Source organism: Aythya ferina, assembly GCF_964211825.1.
Source record: "Aythya ferina genome assembly, chromosome: 15".
Lineage (NCBI taxonomy): Eukaryota > Metazoa > Chordata > Aves > Anseriformes > Anatidae > Aythya > Aythya ferina.
The window spans coordinates 8502663-8523144 of NC_140314.1; the positions used below are offsets into that span (position 1 = coordinate 8502663).

General features: G+C 37.9%; 2 protein-coding genes across 5 annotated transcripts in view; one reads left to right on the forward strand and one right to left on the reverse strand.

The window, feature by feature from the left end:
- The window catches only part of IQCK (IQ motif containing K), a 54603-nt gene extending 44255 nt beyond the window's left edge, over nt 1-10348 (reverse strand). Inside the window, exons 1-4 of one of the 3 annotated variants that reach the window (XM_084536726.1) lie at nt 10247-10348; nt 8710-8765; nt 6872-7010; nt 4866-4963 (exon numbers count right to left, since the gene is read on the reverse strand). In XM_084536726.1, coding sequence (XP_084392852.1) covers nt 4866-4963; nt 6872-7010; nt 8710-8765; nt 10247-10295 — 342 coding nt within the window. In that variant the 5' untranslated portion in view covers nt 10296-10348. Of the gene's footprint in view, nt 1-4865; nt 4964-6871; nt 7011-8709; nt 8766-9338; nt 9459-9487; nt 10194-10246 lie in introns of those variants that run through there. The other 2 variants (XM_084536727.1, XM_084536728.1) reach the window with 2 other exon arrangements.
- A 3-nt stretch (nt 10349-10351) lies between these two features.
- KNOP1 (lysine rich nucleolar protein 1) lies at nt 10352-19938 on the forward strand. Of its 2 annotated transcripts, XM_084536665.1 has the most exons (6): nt 10359-10410; nt 10793-10859; nt 11335-12679; nt 16524-16592; nt 17103-17180; nt 19532-19938. In XM_084536665.1, exons 2-6 carry the CDS (start codon nt 10831-10833, stop codon nt 19841-19843), a joined length of 1833 nt encoding a protein of 610 aa, XP_084392791.1. In that variant the 5' UTR covers nt 10359-10410; nt 10793-10830; the 3' UTR covers nt 19844-19938. The 2 variants fall into 2 exon arrangements, with proteins under 2 accessions (XP_084392792.1, XP_084392791.1); XM_084536666.1 differs by lacking the exon at nt 10793-10859 and having other exon boundaries at nt 10352-10410.
- The last annotated feature ends 544 nt before the right edge of the window (nt 19939-20482 follow it).

Sequence of the window (20482 nt, forward strand, 5' to 3'; positions counted from 1 at the left end):
TTTAGGAAAACAATTCAACCTGGTCAAATGCATTTGTGATACTGCTAGATAGCATGAAAGAGGTTGGAGCTTTGAATAAATGTAAGAAATGATGGAAATACTACCACTTGCTAAGAAAAGTAGAATAACTACGTAATCAGAGATTTAATGCATGAAGGATGACTTGACTCTATGTATTACCTTCATCATACATGTCACTCCCTGTGCTGCATGAGTATGAAGTAAAAAAATCTGGGAGATGTAAAGAGAGGCAGAAAATAAGTGCTCTGTATAGCTTCATGGTTTGGGATACTAGCACATGGCATAAATTGATGGTCACTGTTAAATTCCAGCCACAGGTGAGTGGATGCGAAACGTTACACAAGGTGCTGACTGCATGGTGAAGGACATGGGGTAGTCACGTAACTAGGGGATGACAATAGCGAGGAATACAGTTAGACTGTTTGGCAGCCCTAGATAATTCCCCAGAATGCATCTACTTTCCAAGGTGAATCTTATCATAGGTAGACATACACTTGGGCATCCACAGAAAAGAAAGAAAACTGCTTTGAACATGACAACACAGCTATCAGTCCTGCACCCCATGTGTCTTTATGATCTCTTTCATGACAAAAAAAAAAAACCTTCAGGGTTCATACAGAGCTCCATTACAGTGCTTGGCTGTGTAGAAACACACATCTCCCTAATGAATTTTCACACTTGTCAGGATAATACCAGGCACTGTTCCTAGAAGCCAAGCACCTAAGCTTTAAGAGACCAACACCTTCACTGGAAAGATTTCTACAGCTTATTTTAGATGATAAATTTACATTTTTTACTTGAACAGAAGCTGAAAACAACAGTGTCTGATCATTCTCATACAGCTATTCTCAATTACAGTACTAAACTGGGTCCAATTACTCAGTGAATTCTTTCAGAGAATAAACTCTATACTTTGACAACAAAATTCAATTTAATCTAGCAGTTTTAATTTAATCTGTTTTAAGCAAATTGTTTTTCCTTTGCAATAAATTTGCAGCAATCAGAGCAGTGTTGTCAAAACAGTTATCAAAGGAAACAAATTCATTTTATTCTTGTCAGATTCAGTGAGCTTATCAGGGAAGAATTCAATCTGAACATTTTTTCTTTTGTTATTTTTTTGCCAGGAAACAGTTCACTTAAATCTTTAGTTGCACAGCAGTGAACATTTATAGAAGGAAAAAATGATATAAATTGACCTGTCTTTGACACATTCCTCCTATGCTACGTGAATCAGGATAAACACAGGAAATATCTGCACAATGTGCATTGTTAACCTGCAGATGTCTTTGTGAACTAATTATAATTAGAATTCATTTTTCATTTTTCAGCTTAAGTATGACTTGTTTTGTAATAATCATACAGAAACATTGGTGATCAAGGATCAGGAGATTGAAAAGTTATCAAAAGATCTTCTTCCATTTACTATCCCTGATCTAACATACTATAAAATAAAACATATTCCATATGATAGGTTAAAGGTTGGACTAGATGATCTTATAGGTCTTTTCCAACCTAAATGATTCTATGATTACAGAGTCTGCTACAGCAACCTCTTTCTGCAATTGCCAACCAGAATGAAGCATCAAAGTTATGATAATAAAAATGTTAAACATCGATCAGTTTTAATTTTGAAAAATGAATGCATTACTTAAGTCTCATGAGAGCAGAGATTTAAGAAAATAGTCTTTCCCCCAGAGACATTTGACAGCAGATAGGATAAAGCAAAGGAGAAATTATGGTAGGAAAAAAAAAAAAAACAAAAAACAAAAACCACACAATTCAGCATGGGAATACACTGGACAACCTAATAGGTCTCTTTCACTCCTAACTTAAAAATGAAGCTTCTGCTGACCGTTCTCATATTGACGTTAGTTTGAAGTCTGCAAATATATCTGGAAGCTGATAGTTTTTCTAGATTTTTGCACGACATGGTAAGAAAAAAAAAAAAAAAGCCTATTTTAAATTAAATGTTTAAGTTGCTAGGTCACTTTCCAAATAAGATCTTGAAAGATTTCTTTCCTACACAAATGACTATTTTCAGCATAACCCTTTCCTTTTCCTTTCCCGACTTTCTCTTCTGATTCTATAATTCTTCTTTCCCAGGCATGGGTATCTCTGTTCTGATCTCTTCCTTGAATTCCTCAGCTGGTCCCCTGATGCAATCTGCCTTACCCCAGTTTCAATTTCTAAACAGCTCTGCTACTTCGTTTCTCATTCCTTTCTCATTCTTCTTCATTCACCTTCAAAACATGAAGGCCTTTAGTTCCTCTCATAAAAAACATTCTTCATTCTTCCTCAGAATTCTCTCTCTTCCTCCAGCCCTGTGCCACACTGACCGCAGTCATTTCTACTGTCCCTCCCTTTCTTCCACTGTTCCTTCCATTTATCTTCCACTGGTTTATTCTATTGGAGCTGCCCTTTGTAAAGGGTCTTTAATGACTTTTGTCTAGCCAAAATTCAAATACAGTATTCTGATCTCATCCTTTATGATATCAGTTACCTTAATCACAATTCATCATTTACCTCTGCTGTTGTCTCATTAATTCCATGATTCTTTCTACTCGTTGCTCTCTTCCTATTTTCATAGATACTTTCTGCTGTGTTTATCACAAGAACCCCTCTCCCTGTCCTTAACTTTCTCTAGGGTGTCTAAGGGCTCTGCTGTTGATCCTAAAAATCTGTTCCATTTTAATGCAAGGTATGGCATGGTCTTTTCTTCAAATTCATATAGAACAACACACTTATTATGAAATAACAGTATACTTAGAAATTACCCATTTAAGTCAGATAAGGAAAAAGAGTGTCTAAGTACAAATACCTGGACAGTAATGGAAAAGAACACAAATATTGAGTTATATGGTAAGCATCAAGAGCTATTGTTTTACTAGTTATTGTTCAAAAGGAGGAGGAAATGATGTCATGGCTGAAAATGATCATCGGACATAAACTTGCTTTCCTAAACTTCCTTCACCGAGAGCAGGACATTTCTCCAAATTAAAACAAAAATCAGTCAGTGTCTTTTTGATAAACTGTGCTATTTTTTATGAAGCATCTAGATATCAGAAACTTCACATTTGCTTTTTTTTCTTAGTTTACTATAAAGCAACACAGAAATGTACAAAAATCTATTTTGAGAACAGATACTTTCTAACCTATAGACCACTGAACCTCTGCAAAATATCTCCGATTAAAAACAGACAAAGTACAGACAAATTTGTCCTGAGTTTGAAAACTGAAGTATTTCTAAGAATTCTCAAACTTTGTATTAAGTGTATTAAGTTTATTACTTTCCAAAATTCATAAGATCTCTTTAGGACAGTATTTTAAGCCAGCTTTAAGACTTCCCTTTTTGTTAAAGGAGATCTGCTTCCTTAAAAAAAAATAATAAAATAAAATCAATATAAATTTCATTAAAAGTGTGATGAATAATATATATGTTCAATCAAATCTGTTCTAGGCCAGATAACATAAGTGTGATGGCAGGAATAATGTACAGAGATGTCATGTCATAATGGTATGTAGGTGAATCGCTTTCCTATTTCACCTGTACTATCACAAATTATAAATAGATATACAATCATCTATAAACCAATCAGTTATAGACACAAATCTTGTGAAGGCTAAGCAAAAATGGAAATAACATACTTTTATTAAAAATATAGAATTGGATTTGAAATGCAAGTTTGAGGTGTTCATTCAAGCACGGTTAAGTGAATTTTGGTAAGTGAACTTGTGACTTTTTTGCTGTGCCAAGCACATGTAAGTCAGTGTCAAACTGTACATATGTAATTTTTACAAGTAATTTTTCCATGATGTCTATTGCCATATATATATAAGCCTGTAACAGGAATATGCCAGTGGTTGGAGCGGAGGTAGACTGAGACCTAAGATGATTAGTAACCCACACAGCTTTCATTTTGATCTATAACCCAAACAGCACAGACTGTTTTCCTCAGATATGCATCATGTACAAAAAGGAAGATACTTTCATTGTCAATTATGTTAATTGCTCTTTATATTATGAAGCAAGTAAGAAGAGATTCAGTTGCAGGCATAAAAACATAGAGGAGCAAAGCCTTACAATTAAAAGTGTTCATGACAAACAGAAAGTAGGAAACAAATAGAAAAAAAAAATACTTCCAGTTAGAGAAAATAGTTGAAATGATGCAAACCCCACAACTACCAGTTCCTAATCTATCACTGAGTTAAGCTATGTTGATACAGTGAGCTTTATCTTGTATCAGTTCTCATGTATTTTTACACATTCCCAACATACAATTAAGAATGTCTCTAGATATGTTTACACACACACACACACAAATTTGTAAATACATACAGAAGATTACGATTTTTTTGTAAGTACAATTCGTATAAGCTCATTAATGATGCTCTGCTTTCCACTTAAATAGAATTTATATAGAATTATAAAGCTAAAATAGAAAATACACCTATCTTAGGATGTTAGACCAGAAAAAATAACAGAGTTCATTTCATTACTCAGTTAAGTAAAATTCAAGTTCTTTACATCACTCTCATATCAGTGACATGTACAAGTCTGAAAGGAAGCCTGTTTGTCTGGATTATCACACTACTTATGCTAGATGTAACTGAATATTTAAGGAGAATTAGATGCATAATGACCAAGTGTGGTGAGTATGCAATGTGTTCTAAATTACCAGACAAAAGAACATTCCAGGCTAGCAAGATCCGAAACAACTCTTGATATGTTATTTCATATTATTGTCATCGGTTTTCTTGTAAAAGACTAAATAAAGAAATACAGACTGTGAAATAAAAGGCTGTGACTTCCTGACATTGATCTGAACTGAAAACTAAGAACTAACCTCAAAACACTTTTCCTTCTTTGCTTGATGTAGAAGTTCAGCCAGTCCGGGTAAGAGCACTGGAAAGATGTAATACTCTAAGTATTCTCGAGGAGAGCCTGAGCAAAACAGCACAGCTTTCACTTACAGGGAAGCACTCGGATATCACAAAAAGACAAACATCAGATAGCATAAATCAAGTATCAGTCATTTTATCAATACCATTGCAGCTTGAACTAAGCACAGATTCTTTCAGTTTAGATACAGCCACAGATCTGTCTTCCCTTTCCTTCAGCCAAAAACACATAAACTTGAGCAAATTTCAAACCAAAGGTACATTAACACTTCAAACTACAGCATGCCTCAGAGATGTCAGACTAGTTTTAAATGAGTAAACTCAGATGTCAGAAGCAGCTTAGCATAGAAAATGAGGAGCAATGCAGACTAATTTACCCCGACAGGAAGAAAAGTAAATGAGCCTATGCTAAACTCAGTGCCACTACAGCTACATGTAAACCTCTCTGGGTATCTCTACTCATGCCCTTTGCAATCTGCAGTAATACAGTTGGTTGTAAAATTCACTTTCTAGACAGAGGGAAAAAAGGTTGTATTTTAGTGGTGCTGTGACTTCTTTCTCATAACTACTTCCTACCCAGATCCTTCAGAAATTTGAACATTTCTCCATATACCCAATTTTGCCACAGTGAAAGGTCTGTCTAGGTTGGCATCTCTCATATGACTGCACTGCTCTTACACCGAGGTCTACTTGCCATGTTTCCTAAGTGCTCATGCACATTGGCATCACTGAGTTCCATGCAAAAGAAGGCAGCTACAGCTGGCATCACAAAAACAACCAAAACAAAACAAAACAAAAATCAGCAGTGCTATTGTACATGTGCAACATGCAGGCTAATAGTTAAACACTTCCCAAGAGACTCAGGCTATGTTTCTTTCTCAGCTTTTCCCCACATTCCCATCTTCCCTAACAAGACCTTTCACCATCAACTTATAAACTGGTTTAAATCTGTCCCTTAAAATGAAAATACCACAGGTGAGGAACTGAAGTTTACTGGGCCTGAGGGAACAGAGAGCATGACCCTGTAGAAAGCAGTATGAGCCATCCTCTCAGAAACAAAATAGAACCTGCTAGGATCTCAGAGAGGCAGAGTTGGCTTACTGGCCTAAGCATTGTCCTCAATTTATAGCCAGACCGCCTGCCATTCAGTAAGTACTCAGGTTTTAGTGTGTGCAGTAAAGATTAAGTCATGCAAGTTTCCTCTTCTGGCAATACACGAAACACTGAATTTCTTTCTCTACTTCATATTTTTAATTGGTTCATATACTGCGAGAAAATGTTCACAATTGGAAGGACACTACATATACAAAACCTGAGGGTAACACTGCTTCTGCGTAGCAACAGGAATTCCTAATGGGCAAGAATGAATGGAAGAGATGAAACAGAATCAGAAAGTGATGGAAAAAGGTGAAGGAAAAAAAAAGACAAATGTAGGGCTAAAATGCATAATAAAAGTAACATCACTACTTCATAATTTGATAAAAATATGTATAGAAATTGTTAAAAATGGAAGAACGAAACTTTAGAGTTGTTTCCACTCAAATCAGTTATGTCTGGTTTGTAATCAATTGGGCAAAGATATTTTGAAAGCAGTTTTCAGATTTAATTACCTGTTTAGTCTATTGATGCTAGTTTTTCATTATTAATTTAGAGGCAGAAACGTTTGTCTTTCACTCATTTAAGTGGCCAAATAAAAAGTCAGTTTATCAGAAGAGAGTAGAACTACCTTAACAGCTAGACACTGTTACAGATTTCAAATGTGCACCATCTCATTTGGGTTTTCTTCCACTGACAAAGAGCTCAAGCCGGCTCCCTGCATACAGCCCAGTGCAATTCCATTTCAGAAAAGGTTTTATAGCTGTTAACACTTTCAGCACAACAAATGACAAATCCTTGTCAAATGCAAGAAAAATATTCACAGCAGAGTTCAAGATGATGCACTCCTACTTACACATTTTTGGATCAGGTGGTTCTGGAAGGGGGGCTGCCTCGGGACTGGGAAGCAACTGTTGGACAACAGTATCAGCTGCAGGGGCTGAGTAAAATTGTCCCATACATAATGGCTGCAGCATTCCTGCTTCCAAAGACACCTGTTCAAGAAAAATGCAAGATAAATGTAACCTATAAAAATACCACAATCAAACTGTAAAAAACAGAACCAATTCAACAGGAAGAACTATATAAGGTCATTCAGTTAAAAAAAAAAAAAAAAAAAAGTTCTAATTTCTAAACCAAATATTAAGTTATTTCAGTATTTTCTTCATACTTAAAAAAAATCACTTTTTTTGTAGTTTCCATTTCAATAAAAAACATCCAAACCTAACAGAAGGTACATGAATGTTTTTAAAAGAAGTTGTTGAGGTATCACAGTTTAAAAAATAATTTATCCATTGTATAAAATAGTAATTTTTTGAAAATTAAAATTGGCAATGTTTTCTGAATAACTATTTTTCCATTCAGATGCTTAAATATTTGTTTCTATATTGTTCAGAAGTCATGACATGCACCTTTTAAAGAAAATAAACTTTCTTTTTAAACAAAGCACAAGCAGACAAATTCAGAGCAGATGCAAATCCAAATCTTAAGTTTCCCCATGCAGAACCAATTATAGACACCATGAGAAAAGATAGTTCACCATTTTACTTCTGTTTTTAGGAACACACGGACTGTTACAGTGAGCCAGAAGAGTACTCTTATAGACAGTGAACTATAACTGTCACAGAAATTCAGATACCTCCCATTATACTCAAGAATGCACTAGCATTCATTTGGTATGAAAACGTGTTGTGAAAACTATGTCATCGGGCCACCAAGCTTATTATACTCTGCATGTCAATGACTGCCATATTACATACATTACCATATACAAAGTTCATAAAATGATCTTTTTGGAAATTAAAAAAGTACACATAAACATAAAAAGATATACTACTACATTTTGACATTAAATGTGCAAATACATCAATAAATTATGCCCAGACTAATACATGTCCCAAACAGAGTTCACCATTCCAATTTAATAATGTCCTGTGATGAAGTTCGTTTTGCTTAGGGAAAGAGGATACATTATATAAAGGTCTAAACCTACCAAGTGTCAGACAAGTTTAACTACAAGGTCTTGATTTTTAAAATAACAAAATAAACTAAATGCAGTGTAATAAGATAAAGCATCTAAAAGATAGCTAGTTTAAATGATATGTGATGCTCAAAATAATTAATTTTCCTGCTCATAGAAATGCTGGGGACAAAGAGATAAATGGGTTTGTCCTTCTTAAATTACATACTGCTTCTGTCTGCCAACCAAGTTTTCCTAGACTGATTTTACTTGGTCAAAATTAGACCTCGACCAAGTGTGATCAAGTTTAATTCTGCTGGGTACAGTGTCCACATCTAAGTGCCCTATTATGTATGTGAAAGTGGGGCATTAACTCCTTCGCTGTGCTTACTCCTCTTTTGCATATCTCACAACTCAGTCTGCTTGCGACACCACCAGAAAGAGATCCTTGCATACTTCTGACTCCTGCCTGCAAAGCAGACAGTCGTAGCACGAAGACAGTGAGCCGTACAAACCAAACACAGCTGGTAATCTAATTTTAGGGCAGCAGTACCCAAGCTGCTTTAAATAAAAGCAATGATTTGGAATATTGCATTTGTTAATTCACAAAAGTTGTTTACAAAATTTATTTTATTTCATTTTATGAATAAGACTACTCTGCGGGTACCTAATTTTCCCATTTAGTTTTTTAAAATAGGAGGCCCTATGAACATTTTTAATAGAACTATACTCACAGATTGTCGTTTTGATTGAGGAGTATCTGGACACAGAGGCTGTTCTGCTTCATACTCTGAGTAAAAAGAAGCACAGCATTTATCCAAGAGACTTTAAAAACACTTATTTTTATTCTAAATAAGTATTACTTTCTAGAGATATTTATGTTAGTTTGAAACAATAAACATCAGTATTTTTTTAATAGGGAATCTAAAGTGTTTAAACAAGGGAGAACTTTAAAGCCTCTTGCCTTGGCTTTAATTCAAGTTCAAGGTTCTAAGTGATAAAATAACCCTCTATTGGAAAAAATAATTTTGACCAAAATAATAATTTAGGATATTTTAATGAAAGTAAAATGCATATGCTTTCATGGCATTAATCATCGGTTTTACTAGTATATAGTACTGCTTTTCAACTTCATCTATAAGCAATGAAATGCCCAGGACATTGCTAAGTTCTATTCTCTCCACTTGCAAAAAACAATGCAAAAGCAGTACATGATCCACTTACGTTAGAGTGAATCAGGGTAAGAAAAAGAACAGAGAAGGCCAATAGACCTGATATGAAAAGAAAAAAAAAAATAATAATAATTAAAAAAAAAAGCCACCACATACAGATTACACAAAAACAGAAGACAGAAGACTCTTACAGGCAAAGCAGCAGGTTTACCACTCCACCATTTTAATTATGAGATTTACTGGCATCATCACTTCTGTAGGTAGTGCCTCAGCGGAGTCACATTAGAAAAGAGATTTTATTACTACATAACAAATGGCCATTTTTACGTGAAATACCTACTCTAAGGCTTTGCAAAGCACTAAGGAAGAAAACATCATTTGGACACCACAGAACAACAGAGGTGGAGTCTCAGCTCCTCAACATTTTCAGTCACCTCAGGTTTGGGAAAAAGACCAAGACTATTATTAGAATCAGGTTGTAATAATGTGAGTTTTGCCTTTGCTGAATACCAATGATAATAGCAATAATCCTGTCGCCTCTCTTGCTTTCCCAAGGCAGTAATCTAACTCCCTTGCCACCACAAAGCACAGCACTGGATTCATTTGTGGAGCAGATTACTGCCTCGCCAAACAGAGGCAATGTTGTTATTGCTTCCTCAGGCCTGCACTAATACTTCTGGCCCTACAGGCAGCACAGGACAGAAGCAGGCACCAAGATTACATTTCTGAAAGATGCTGGCCATCAAAATAACGTTAATGATCCTGAGTAAAAACACATTTGAACTTGCTCTCAGCTGCCAGAAAGGGCTTTGTGGGGCAGGAGAAAATTTAGCAAAAAAGGCTTTTTTTTAGGTTGGACAGAATTTAGCAGCAGGGCTTCCTGAGGCCAGAGGCTGCCTGCCCGGGGCAGGCTCTGCTGCCCTGCGCCTCAGCAGAGCTCGGGGCCGGCCTCAGGGAGCCTGTCCCTGTCCCCGCCACCACGGAGCGGCCGCGGGGCTGCGGAGCTGAACCGAACCGAGCCGCTGCCGGTGTGGCCGCCCAGCAGGACACCGTAACACAGCGGGCAGGCCCGGCTGCGAGGCGCGGCCGCGGCGCCCACCTGCGCACAGCTGCTGCCACAGGCTGAGCGGCCGCCCGCCCGCCGCCATGCCGCCCCGCGTCGCTACGGCAACCGCGCCGCCATTACCCGCGGCTGGAGGCGGCCCCGGGCCCGGCTCCCGTTCCCCTTCCGGGGCGGCGGGCGAGGCACATGGGCCGCGGCAGGTGAGCGGCGGCCTCCGCACTGAGGGTTCCCGTGTGCCTGCGGGGCGTGCGAGGGGCTCGGAAGGGGGGCGGCGGGGTGAAATCGCCTGTAACCAGGAGCTGGAGGCGGGTTAGCCGCCCCCCGCGCTGGGAAGCACGCGGTGTCGGGGCGGTGGGTCAATTAAAATGGGGTTGGGGGGGGGGGGGGGGGCAGCACTCGGGTGCGGTGCGCCCCTAAGGACCGGGGCCTTAAAAAAGCTCGACAAGGGGCACCTCAGGAAATCTTGTGGATTAATAATTGGTTAAAAGATGGGAGCCGAACAGGCACAAATAGGGTTTTCAGCAATGGGAGGGAGCGTTGCACATGGGTCCCAAAGGCGTCTCTGCTCTAACCTGTTCGTAGGTGTGAGTGTCCCGAGAAAGGAAGCGGGTAGCAAGGCCATGGAGCTGCAGGCAGGAGCAAGTTCAAGGTGATGGCTGCAGTGCTTTGAAACAATTCTGTGGTACTAATTGGTAGATGAGGTGATGAGAAGTTCAACACGTGTAAATGAAAGGTCATACTTGTGTGGAAATCCACCTTCACTATACTTACTGATTGATTTTATATACATGTATGTATCTTGTTAGGAAGGACTTCTGGAGGGTAGATATTTCTGTGAAAATATGCTCAGCAGCTGTCAAAAAGACAAATAAAAAGTTAACAAAACTAACTAGGACATAACTAAGACAAAAAGTCACCCCTTCACCACTCCAGTAACTATAGTTTCAGTGCTGCTGACAGTTCTGGTTCCTGCCATTGCAGAAAGCAGATTGTCCTTGACACTTTTTTTCCAGTTTTGCAGTCAAGAGATACCGAATGCTTTCAGAATAAAGGAAGACCAAATAGGCTAGGATTTGCATCATTGTGTTGAAGCTGTACACTAACATCTTTATTTAATTTTTTAGAATGACAGTAAAGAGAAAGAAAAAACAAATTCATGAGGAACCTGAACAGAAAAATAAAAGAGTGAAAGGTAGTGGGAGCCAGACTATCATTAACATTGAGAAAGGCGTTCCAAGTGCCATTAAAGCAGAGGATGATGACCGGTTTGAGACAAAAACAAAGGCCAGGAAAAAGGAAAGTTTAAAAGAAGATGAACGTTTAGATCAATTAAATCTGAAGAAGAAAAACAAAAAAAAGAAAGTTGGCTCCGAATTACCAAAAGAAACATGTTCAGAAAGCTTTGTGAATGTAGAAGGCCATCTGGATGTAGAACAACAAGAGGAATCGGAGGAACAAATTAAGATTTTCAAAAAGAAGAGAAAAAAAGATCGACGCCGTGCCTCCTTCTTATTAGAGAGTAATCACAGCAGTGATGAGCTTTCAAATCATTATACAGATGGTACTCAGGGAAATGAACTTTTTTTCAAAAAAAGCAGAAAGAATGTCACTTTGAATTTGAAACTGGGTAGTGAAGTAACTAAGAAAAAAAAGAAGAAAGATGTTTCCTCTTCTGCATTAGAGGACATTCAGGACAATGCATATAAGCATTCTAAAAAAGACTGTAAAAAAACAAACGCAAGCGTTTCAGAAGAAAAAGCTGGTATTGATGAAAGTCATGGAACAGATATTACTCAGAGTGATGAGGAAGGTTGTATGAGAAGAAAAAAGAGGAAGAAGAAGAAAAAGCAGCCTGACTCCTTTTTACCTGTAGCAGGTAATCAGGATATCTGTGGAGTTCATGATAGAACCATTGCATTAAGTGACTTCAGAAAAAGACAAAGAAAGGAAATTACATTCACGGATAAAGAGGAAGAAGAAACTACTGAGAACTCTGAAATTATCAGAAAGACCAAGAAGAAGAAGAAAAACAAGAAAAGCAAAGATGTTTTCTCCTTAATGTGTGAAGATAAGCAAGAAGTTGAGTCTGAGCAGAAAGAACTGTCTGGAAAAAAATACTGGAAGAATAACAAAGATAATAGTGAAGTAACCAAGAAGAAGAAGAAAAAGAAGATTCAAAAGGACAAGGAAACTACTTACTCAAAAGTTTCTTTAAGCAATGACAATGCATCTAACAGCCAAAAAATAACACTATTAGAAAGCAACAAAAAGAACAAAGAGAGCGAAATGAAGCTAGCTGAATGTGCCACAGGGGACATTGTAGATATAGTATTATGCAATTCCAATCACATGCCCTGTGACAAAAAAGGGGAAAAAAAAGTACCACGGGACTCTGCAGAAGAAACAGGTTCAAAAGCAAATATAAAACAGAAAAAAATCAGAGGAGAAGACATGGGAAAAGAGGCATCGGTAAGTTGTAAAGAAGGTATCTGCACCCTCCTGCTAAGGAATTGAAAGCATCTTACATCATCAGTTCCCTATTTTGCAGGCTGTTCTGCCTGTTACACTAAGGTCAATGTGGGCCTCCTCTGGGTTTTTAGGAACAGCACACAGCATCAGATCATCTATTGATTATAGCACATAATATTTGTGAAACAGGAAAGTTATTTTTTATGCCCAGTGCTGTAGTAGTTTAGTGTTTCGATTGTGAAAATACAAAATACATAAATCGTTTAACAGCAAATAGTGGAACAGAAAGAATGCTGGTATATAATTATAAATGTCCTTGTGTCTTTCATTAGCTCTTTAAAAAGTGGTAACAATCATATAAAACAGAATACCAGAGCAGGTATGTAACAGTGGTGGCATGAATACCTTGAACTCCTAGACAGACTCTTTTCCTTGAGACTTTGCTGCTGTTGCTACTGGAACTGTATAGTGTTAGAAACCAAGGGGGGAATTTTAGCCAAAACGTGTTACCTAACTTGGATGAAACTTAAGAGAAAATCTTAAATATAGAGTAGACCCAGAGCATTGATGTCTAAATTGTGATAAAAAGTACTAGGGAACAAACTAAACAAAAACTAGAACACATTCTTAATTTGGAGGGGAAAGAAACAACTATGCAAAACTAGAAATAAATAGATTTTAAGAGCTGTGTGAATTTAACTCAAGGTAAATGGAACCATATCCAGGCTGTTAAAGGAAATCTCATCCAAGAATCCTTGAGTACTGCTATTTCTGTGGTGAAGTAAACATGGAGAGGAACTGATGAATGGGGAGAACAGATCTGTTTGATGTATTTAAAAGATGAAAGATATGAAATACAGGGGTTTCTTCAAAGTTTTCCAAAATTTAGACCATCGAGATGTCTAGACTAGCAGATGCTGTTTTTTTTTTGACTTTAGGTTTCTCCTTTTGAGCTTTCAAAAGTCAGGGTGGTTTTATCGCTGGGATATATCCTTTAATTAAATTTACATTGTCTTTTTGAGATGGTTGGACACTACTTGGATTCTTGCAGCTGCTCACGTGTGTGGAGGCAAGATAAGTCTTAAAATAAGTGACCTTCCTGATGGTGCTATCTAATTATGGAAAATGTAACAAATGCCCTGCAAACTACTGAGGAGAAAGGGGGTAGGGTGATGCATACTTTATTCCTCTTCCCCATATTCAGCTTGGTACATAATAAAAGCTACTTTAGAGAAATTCTCAAGATTTCAAACTCTAGGTAATTTAATTTGTTCTAGAGAAATCTAGTTCCTGCCAGGCCAAAAGACACCACTGCAATAAATGGCTGATCGTGTCAGTCTTGCATTTAATTGTGCCGCAGTCCTGAACCATTTTCTAGGGTACACTGCATCACACACACTGCTGCATACCTTGAAAAATCCTCTGTTGGGCTTCTGAAGCAAGCAGAGTAGCAAGTTTATGAAGAGTGTGTGGAATGCTACCCGCGTCATGTCAGAGATTCATGTTTTCCCCATTGGACACCATTACGGGCAACTCAAAGTAAGGAGGCTGAAATAATCCAGAGAGAGAAAGACAGACAATACAAAACATGTCAGTTAATACAAAACATACACAACATTAACTCTAAGATTGCTGTATGCTAACATACAGAAGTTTTTGAGAAAAGTGAATGTGAATTGATTGCACCTACAGTGAACTCGTCACGTGCTGTCATCACTTCTCAGGCTGCTGTGTGCTAAACCTTGATAGTATGGAGCAGGTGGCGTTCAGTCCCTTTGTTAAAATATGAAAACGGAGCTGACAGCTTCTGAAAATGTTTTGCCAATAATTATTTGTCACTGTTAGCGCTCCCTCATTTTGTAGATGTAACTGCATTGCCTGTAGAACAACACGGGCAGCTTGTACAAGCACACTGGGCTACCAGCCTAGAGTGTGTGTGGGAGGAGAACATATGCCAGCCGTGGGCATCCAAGGCTCAGTCCTCTTTCACTTGAATGAATACTGCCACTGATGTCTGTGGGAACAGCCTGCGGTCTTGAACTTCTCAGTTTTTCTGTAGACATTAGAAGGAAATAACTGTGAGAGTGAGCAAACACTGGTCCATTTGGTTGGCAGGTGCAGTGCTTGGGTGGTCATTCTGGCAAGGACATTACTACTGTGCTTGCACAGGATCTTCTCCCTTTTAAGAAAGCACTCCTAGCTTCACAGCAAAGGTGCTACCATGACATCTGGCATGCCTTGTGTTTAAGAGACTTCATACTGTTAGGGAGTCCAAGGAGAGTCAAATGACAAATACAACAAATGCATATCCAATGTTAAAGGGTCCAGTTTACTTTGATTTTTTTTTGGCTGCAGATAGCATAACCCTTCCTTGTGTGAATATGCTCCCCTTCCAGGAAGTTTGAGGAAGAAGAGACCTGCAAACCCCCTGACAGGGGTTTATATTTGCCATTCAGTGACCTTCAGTAGGTCAAAAACATGCTCTGAATTAGCAAGGAAGGGGGCAAACCAATCCTTCTTGCTTGTCTGCCACTTACCATTCCAGCTTAAAAAAAAAAAAAAAAAATCCAGTGCAGCTGTTTGCAGAATCTTATGACAGTTTTCCTGCTTGTTTTAAGAGATCTGAAAAGACAGTACCAGGCCATGTAGAAGTTGTTTTTTTTTTCTTTTTTTCAGTTAAGAGAGCAAGCTCTCCTCATTGCAGACAGTATTTTCCTTTCTGTAAATGGATATACTTGTGAATGTGTGTGAAATCAGTGTGTAAAAGGTAGCTTGGAAAATGAGGTAAATCATTCATGGCTTTAAATAAAACTGTAAACCCTCAAAAACCTAACAGCAGGTTCTGCTGACAGAAGTATGTTACAAATCTTTTCCTTGTCTTAATGTTCCCTGGCTATTTCATGCTTGGATTATTGTGTTAGCTGTATCAATAGATCTTCCCTTTGGCCACTTTTTTCAGCCTGGTCTAAAGCTTATGGCTCTAATTTACCGCTATCCTGGACTTAAAACTTACCTATTACACTGGGTGCCCAACAATCTTATCCTTAATACAAATTTGGAAAAGAAAGACCAAGGGCAGTGATCTTAAAACTCCAGTCGTTAGGAGCACAAGCTGCTGTACAGCTGCGCTATGGCGAAGAGTTACCAGTAACCGCTTGTGGATTTACCTCCTGCCATCCTGCCCATCCATTCCTGCTGTAGTTGTTCAGTCTTTAACATCAGGTTCCTGTTCCTCACTCTCAAATGTAGAACTATCGTGCTATTTGCTCCCATTGCCAGGGAAAGCTTATGTACGTGTCATGCCTCTCCCCATACTCTCCAGACTGAAAGCTCCTTGAGGACCATCACCTATTCTGCATTTGTACAAGACAAGCACAAACCAGCTGCCTCTCGAGTGGTTTTGTTTATTTTGAGCAGTGGCTAGTGGGATCGACATGATCCAAGCTTGTCACGTGCATTTAGAGGGGCCATTATCTTACCACTGGTTGAATTTTTTTTCCACTCCTTTCTGTCCCCTATTTCAATTTCAGCTCCTACAAAAGTCTTTAATTTGAAATGACCCTGTCTGTAAATGTTACTATATGCGCCAGTAATGTTGGCAGGTCCATTTTTATGTGTGAATTTAAAAAGTCCCCTACCCTTTTTGCTTAAAAAAAAAAAATCTGTTGTGAAAGTTTTCTCTGAGAGAAAATCCCTCTCAAAGAAATGCACAGGTTCAGTTGGCATTTCCAGTTTAGGTCTGACTATTTCTTCTGGCCCCCCAAGTAATACTACTGCATTCCTTACTATTTTTACCGTTTATTCTTGTATAAATTTCTAATTCTAAAAAAATTCAATTTTATAGGAACATAGTGATGATGTAACTATTGTGCAGGAAAAAAAAGGAAACTGTGATGAAGTTAATATAGACAAGGTATGTATGCACTGTATTAATTACGTGTGATTTAAAGCAAATAAGTATTTAAGGTCTACCTAGAATTTGTAACAAAAATACTGCTTCGTTACTGGTCTATGCCAGTATGTCTCTAAGTAGAGCTCTACTTAAAATGTGCTTTACCTCTTATGGGTTAAATCCAAAATGTACAGCTTCAGTCAATGTCAGAAGCTTCTGAGTAGTTCATTTGGTTAAATACAGGTTTCTCTGCCTCTCATCACTGTTGTCAGTTTCAGTGTAGCTGTTACCTGCAGTTAGAAGGAAGACTAAACGTACCTGATACTACAAAATGTCTATTTAAAATACCACAAGAAAAAGCATAGTTCTTAAGCTGTGTGTGAAAGGGGATCACATGCAACTTTTTAATTATCCTTGCAAAATACTGAAGATAAGTAACCATATCATTCTTCCCTCATCTTTTTACTTTGAATTAAATTGTCATTAAACACACTGAAGGCAGTGACTTTCATTGATTTTTCTGCATGCTAGGCGAGGCGGCAGGCTCTACAAGAAGAAATTGATAGAGAATCTGGAAAAACTGAAGTTTATGGTTCCAAAATGCAAACGGTATGTATGATTTTAGACCTTGATCTGATGGAAACAGCATCCCAGAGCAAGTTCCTGAAAAAAACACTGAAAATTGCACAGTTTTCTGTATGCAGCTCATGCACGTGGCTTTGCACCACAGTTTGATTGTAAATTTCAGGTCATGCTATAGAACGAATTACATGCTTGAATGTAAGGTCATGCTATGGAACGAATACTAAGGCAATCTGGGAGCTGACCAGTGAAACTCCACTGTGAGTTGGAATTGTTCAGAGATCTCATTCCCATCATCAGTCCTCAAAAGCAGCATTTTCCCTGGTTCCTCTGGAGAACTAGCCATGGTGAATTGCTACAAAAATGTTTTCTGCTTACTGTGAAATATAAATGATTCTAGGCCATGGACATAGCAATTCAGATAAAATTCAGTGACAGCTATCTGGGAGAATTTACAGACACAGAAATGAGGATGTACATGGAAAGGTGAAAGAGATGATAACTGACACTGCGTCTGTGATACCTACAGGCAGCACTTTCCTAACTTCTGCATCTTTCTTCCACCACTTTGAAAGATGATTCTTTATTCTTTGTTTTTGCATCCTACACTGCCTGCCTCCTGGCAGGTTTGCCATACAATAATGTAGCTGTTCCAACAATGTTCAGCAGAAGTAATAAGATTCAGGAGGAGAGAAAGCTTTGCTAATAAATAAGGATTCTTAGTTGTCTGCAAAACTGTTCTTCAGGAGTGCCAGTTTGCCTAAAAAGTAAGACCTCAACAGAATCCCAGAAATAACTCATGTACATTCTTATGCAGTGGGAGGCAGATTGCCGTGAGCTGTGCAATTGCAACTATCTAATAGTCTGAAATCACTGAGGAAAAATTACTTTTTTTGGCAAGGGATCCCCTTTTTTGGGCTAATATATCATTGTTTATTAGTACATAGAAGAATACAAGCTATGAAAACTAAATCATGAGCTTCACACATAGTGAGCCTGAAATGCTGCAGCAAAACTTCTGTGTAGTGTTTGCTCTCAGTTCACTTAAAAAAAATTACAGGGTTTGACAAGTCGTAATGATTTCTGCATCTGTCTCCCATTCCAAAGAAAGGACTACCATGTGTGTGCTTCCATGACACAGACCTGGGCTTATATGGCAATTTTTTTTTCTTTTATCAAAAGTATTATGGACAACTTTCTTTTATGAGAAGTATTCTGACCTGTGATATTGAAAGATACTCCAGCCCTATATTTCTATAACTTATAAAACCTGCCACAGCTTGCCTGCAATGTTGTATAGCATACTGTGTGTTGTGCTGGCTGTCCAGTGGAGAATGACTGTTTCATGCAAACTACAACTGTTCAGTTGGAAGAATTTCAGGCTCACAAACACACCACTAGATTCATTTTTTCCTTTGATGTAGCCAGATCAGTCTGCTTAATTAATGATCAAGCATTCTTCCATTTAATATCACCCCCAATTTTAAAGAAAAAAGGGAGTAGCAGTTCTTGCCAAAAGTAGTTACAAATGACTGCATAGCTCCTAGCTATAGCTCAGAAGTCAAATAAGATCCTTTGGTAATGAAGCATGGTCTTAAGTAAGCCAAAAGTTCATAAGCTTTCTAAATTGTACCCTGTATCTTGGGTTATACACAAACAAGTGGTTGAATTCTGATTTTACTTGGATGTTACATATAGTCTCAGAAAGGAGCCATTATCTGCAGGCAAGAAAAGAATCCTGGAGTGAAATAGGTAAAGAATACAGTGAGAGGCAGAGTTATGGAAAGAACAAACTGCAATTGAGGTGAGGTTTTAAGAGTATTATGTTTAGTCCTGTTGGTTAAGGGTATGTCTTCAGTTTTTGCACCCTTGCAGTATAATTGCTAACTAGGGGGATGAGAATGCAATTGTTCCTTAATGCATATGAGCCAGATGGAATACCATCTCTTAAATTAATGCAACAAAATAGTGCAGAAGCAACAGCTACTTACGTAGGAAAATGAAAAGTTAACCGTGAAAGTGAGAAAAAAGTAAAACTTACAATTGTCTTAAAGTAAGAGAAATGGTGGGACAAGGTCTGGCACTCCGAGTTAGGGGAACGTTACCCAGAGAGCAGAAAAGTCAGGTTTTCTAAAGACAGAGCGAAAAGAGATTCTGAAAGTGCATCAAACTCTGTCTCTAGGTTAAATGAGCTAATGAAGATGCAGCCATGCATGGTTATGTCATTCTTTAATTACACCCTTCAAGACGTGAATGACTGCTAGCATTGTTAGCCCTGTCAGGTTCTGGTGGCTGGTTGTGTTCTCACAGTGCACAGCTGGAAATTGTCTTCCTTACTCAAGGTGGTATTTTAGTGTTCATCTTGTTTTGTTTCACAGGATACAAAGATTGGCCAGTGGAGTACAGCTGCTTTTCAAAGTTCTGAGAGAGGAATGAAATTCCTTCGACTGATGGGTGGTTTTAAAAAGGGCTCTGCACCTACCCAAGATCTCTCAGCAACTACAAACAAACCAAACATGGCTCTGAACAAGGAAGGGGAGGAAAAATTACAGCAGGCTCTGAAGATGGAATTTGATAAAGCAATGGACTTGAAACAACATAGAAGAATCGGTCTTGGATTTCAGCCTGCTGCCACCAAAAAAGTGTACATAGACAAATATACATCTAGATCTATAAAATTTGAAGATTAGAACTCTGAAGCAATAAAAAGAATGAAAATTAAATGGGTAAATTTCACTTCCCACAATTTTTTTTACTTGAAATAAAATTTGACATGTTCAACAAATTTGATGAGGCCTTTTTAGTACAAGTCTACAGCTCACTGTTCCAGATTATGTGGAGCTGGGTACTCACTTGAACTCAACAGTAAGTTTTTGAAACCTTTACAATATTTTCTTCAGTCAAGAGCCAGCCTCCCTCAAAGACTGAAGATATGTGGACAATGCCTACAAAAACTTTTTTTTTTTTAAATGCTGATTTCATGGGCTTATTTTTAGCTGCATCTTTGTGATTCAGAAGGATTTTAGCATTCTGTAAAATCTTCACATTCTTACACTCAATGAGTGGTTCAAAGCGATGGTTTCTTACTTTGAAGAAACACTCCTGGTATGCCTACAAATTTGACCAGGGGAAACTTAACTCTGAAAGCGATTTCTTAAATATTAGTATCTTCAATATAATAACAAATACTGTTGAACATCCTATTTGTTTTAACTGTGCAGTTTGATTTTCAAGAAGCAGCTGTTATTTGTAAATAGAGCTAAATGCTTTGTGGATAGCAGCACCAAATACATGGATCTAGACTTTCTAAATTATAGAAAGCAAGGTAA